We start from the raw sequence: 967 nt of genomic DNA on the forward strand, positions 1-967 counted from the left end.
TTCCCAACCTGATGTTTCTCAGCCTGCGGAGGCCGCTGAACAGCACGCTTCTGATGGGGCCGACAGCCCTAACTGGCTTGACCTCATTAACCCTAACAATGAAGATCTCATTGGCTTCACTTTGTCTCAAGAGCCTAATCCCAAGACGCTCGCCCAGAAAGCTCTCAGGCAATTTAAGAAGGAAGAATAGAAGAAAGAAGCTTTGAGGCAGGAAATTTTGAAGAAAAAGGAGAAGGAAATGAAGGAAAGGCCAGACGGCTTCGTTGTTATTGACGGTAACCAACACGTGGTCGCCATAGGATCAGCCAGTAGTTATCAAATCATTCACGAAGTGGAACACAAGATCCACGATTCCTCTGCCTCAAACGACCAAAAAGATACGGGTGAAAAGAAAAAGAAAAAGCAAGGAAAGGACCTTGGAAATTCCGATAAGCGACAGCAATTGGCCGAAGAAAATCGTCAAACTTTTCTTAAACTCGCCCTGGGACATATGGAGAGTACCTTCGTGAAAGCCAATAACCTCCTGGTGAACAAGATCTATCTGGGGGGACCTGGTAACATGAAAACTTTTCTTCACAAGATGCTGCCACAGAAGATATCCACGGTAACCGAGATCATCAGTGTCGGTCGATCTGGCAAGTCGGGTCTCTACGATCTGATGAAAATATTATTGGAAGAAGAAGAGAAGAGGCAAAAGGAGGCAATTAAGAAGGCTCAGCAGGAACGCAGAAAGGAGGTCAACTCCCTACGTAATTTGCCACTTGACAATGGCAAGCAAAAGCACTAACCTGGCAGGAGCAAGCACAGGAATGGTACACCCATGTTCCAGCAAAGCAAGACGGAGTTGAAAGCTGCAAAACTTGCTGAGGCTGAGCAAAAGAAGCTCGCCAGACAGCAGGCAGCGCAGAAGAAAAACAAGAACCGCGATTGATGACAGCAAAGTGAGGCCATGAAATGCCTTCACTGT

General features: G+C 46.7%; 1 protein-coding gene across 1 annotated transcript in view; it reads left to right on the forward strand.

The window, feature by feature from the left end:
* The window catches only part of LOC119584347, a 1,278-nt gene extending 988 nt beyond the window's left edge, over window positions 1-290 (forward strand). The window contains exon 1 of the mRNA XM_037932909.1: window positions 1-290. This exon is cut by the window's left edge and continues 988 nt beyond it. Within this exon, the coding sequence (XP_037788837.1) occupies window positions 1-206 (206 nt within the window). The 3' untranslated portion in view covers window positions 207-290.
* The last annotated feature ends 677 nt before the right edge of the window (window positions 291-967 follow it).

Source organism: Penaeus monodon, chromosome 18 (genome assembly GCF_015228065.2).
Source record: "Penaeus monodon isolate SGIC_2016 chromosome 18, NSTDA_Pmon_1, whole genome shotgun sequence".
Lineage (NCBI taxonomy): Eukaryota > Metazoa > Arthropoda > Malacostraca > Decapoda > Penaeidae > Penaeus > Penaeus monodon.